Source organism: Guillardia theta (assembly GCF_000315625.1).
Source record: "Guillardia theta CCMP2712 unplaced genomic scaffold GUITHscaffold_75, whole genome shotgun sequence".
Lineage (NCBI taxonomy): Eukaryota > Cryptophyceae > Pyrenomonadales > Geminigeraceae > Guillardia > Guillardia theta.
The window spans coordinates 247497-248850 of NW_005434599.1; the positions used below are offsets into that span (position 1 = coordinate 247497).

Below are 1354 nucleotides of genomic sequence, written 5' to 3' on the forward strand. Positions count from 1 at the left end.
TCTTCTTCTTCTTCTTCTTCTTCTTCTTCTTCTTTCTCTTCTTCTTCTTCTTCTTCTTCGTCATCCTCTTCTTCGTCATCCTCTTCTTCTTCTTCTTCTTCGTCATCCTCTTCTTCGTCATCCTCTTCTTCATCATCCTCTTTCTCTCTCCCCCTCTCTGTCCCCTCTCTACTCTGCGAAACCTCATCATTTTATCCCTCTCCTCCTCCTCCTATTTTATCCCTCTCCTCCTCCTCCTCCTCCTCCTCCTCCTCCTCTTCTGCCTTCTAGATTCGATTGTTGACGATTGTCTCGTCAGATGGAACGTTATCGACATCTCCGCCTGCTAGAAGTAATGCAATGCTCCTCTCGTCTGTCTGCACTCTCAACCCTCCCTCCCTCCCTCCCTCCCTCCCTCCCTCCTCCTCTTCTCTCCTCCTCTCATGATCGAGGTTTTGCCAGGCAAGGAATCGCATCCGCGACTTCGAGTCTCAGCTGAGCAGAGAAGGAGCAGCTTGGAAGGTTCTGTCTTCCCTCCCTCCCTCCTCTTGTTCTTCTTCCTTCCTCCTCCCATGCTTCGTCTTCTCCCTCCATCCTCTCGTCTCCTCCCCTCTTCTCTCCTCTAACTTATTCTCCTCAGCTTGCGGCCTCGCACTACGAGCAGGAGGTGGAGGACAACCTGCTGTCCCTGCAAGCAGAAAGGAAGCAGCTGGTACCTTCCCCCTCACCTCCTCCTCCCTTTCAACTCTTCCTCCCCGTCACCTCCTTGTCCAACAGGAGATGCTCGACGCCGAGATCGCTGCGCGGGAGCGGGAGCTTAGGATGAAGGAGGAGGTGAGGAGGAGGAGGAGGAGGAGGAGGCTGAAGGATGAGGAAGGACCTGGAGCTGCGCGACTTCGAGCACGAGGGGATGCGACGGTCCGTGCAGGAGGCCCAGCGGGGCCAGCAGGAGGAAAGAAGCGCGAGAGAGTCGCAGGAGAGGACAGCTGGAGATGATATCGAGGACTCCTCGGGAAACTCGAGCGAATGGCTCGTTGGCATGGCCAAGGCAGCAAGGGAGGAAGAGAGAAGCGGCAGGGAGAAGGAGCTGATGGGAAGAGAGAGGAGAGAGGAGGAGGAAGAGGAAAGGAGAAGGAAAAGGCCTGGAGAGCGAGGATACTGGCAGATGCGAGCTCAGCTTGCTGGAGTTGAGCTCGGGAGGAAGGAAGAGGGGTTCAAGAACAGGCAGGAGACAGGGGTAGGTAACATGCTTCCTGAATGTGTGCGTTGACTGCAAGGCAGGTGGCAATTGAGGTGCCAGGAGGAAGCGAAGTGAAAGTGAAGCTGTCGGGGCAGGTGACTCGGAGGAGGAGGAGGAGGAGGGGAGGGGAGGGGA

The 1354-nt window shown here is 56.0% G+C and overlaps 1 protein-coding gene across 1 annotated transcript in view; it reads left to right on the forward strand.

The window, feature by feature from the left end:
* GUITHDRAFT_143473 (hypothetical protein) overlaps positions 1-1271 on the forward strand; it is a gene marked incomplete at both ends in the record, with an annotated part of 7145 nt that extends 5874 nt beyond the window's left edge. The window contains 5 exons of the mRNA XM_005826401.1: positions 442-501; positions 620-691; positions 757-813; positions 908-1220; positions 1261-1271. Coding sequence (XP_005826458.1) covers positions 442-501; positions 620-691; positions 757-813; positions 908-1220; positions 1261-1271 — 513 coding nt within the window. The remainder of the gene's footprint in view (positions 1-441; positions 502-619; positions 692-756; positions 814-907; positions 1221-1260) is intronic.
* Between the last annotated feature and the right edge of the window lie 83 nt (positions 1272-1354).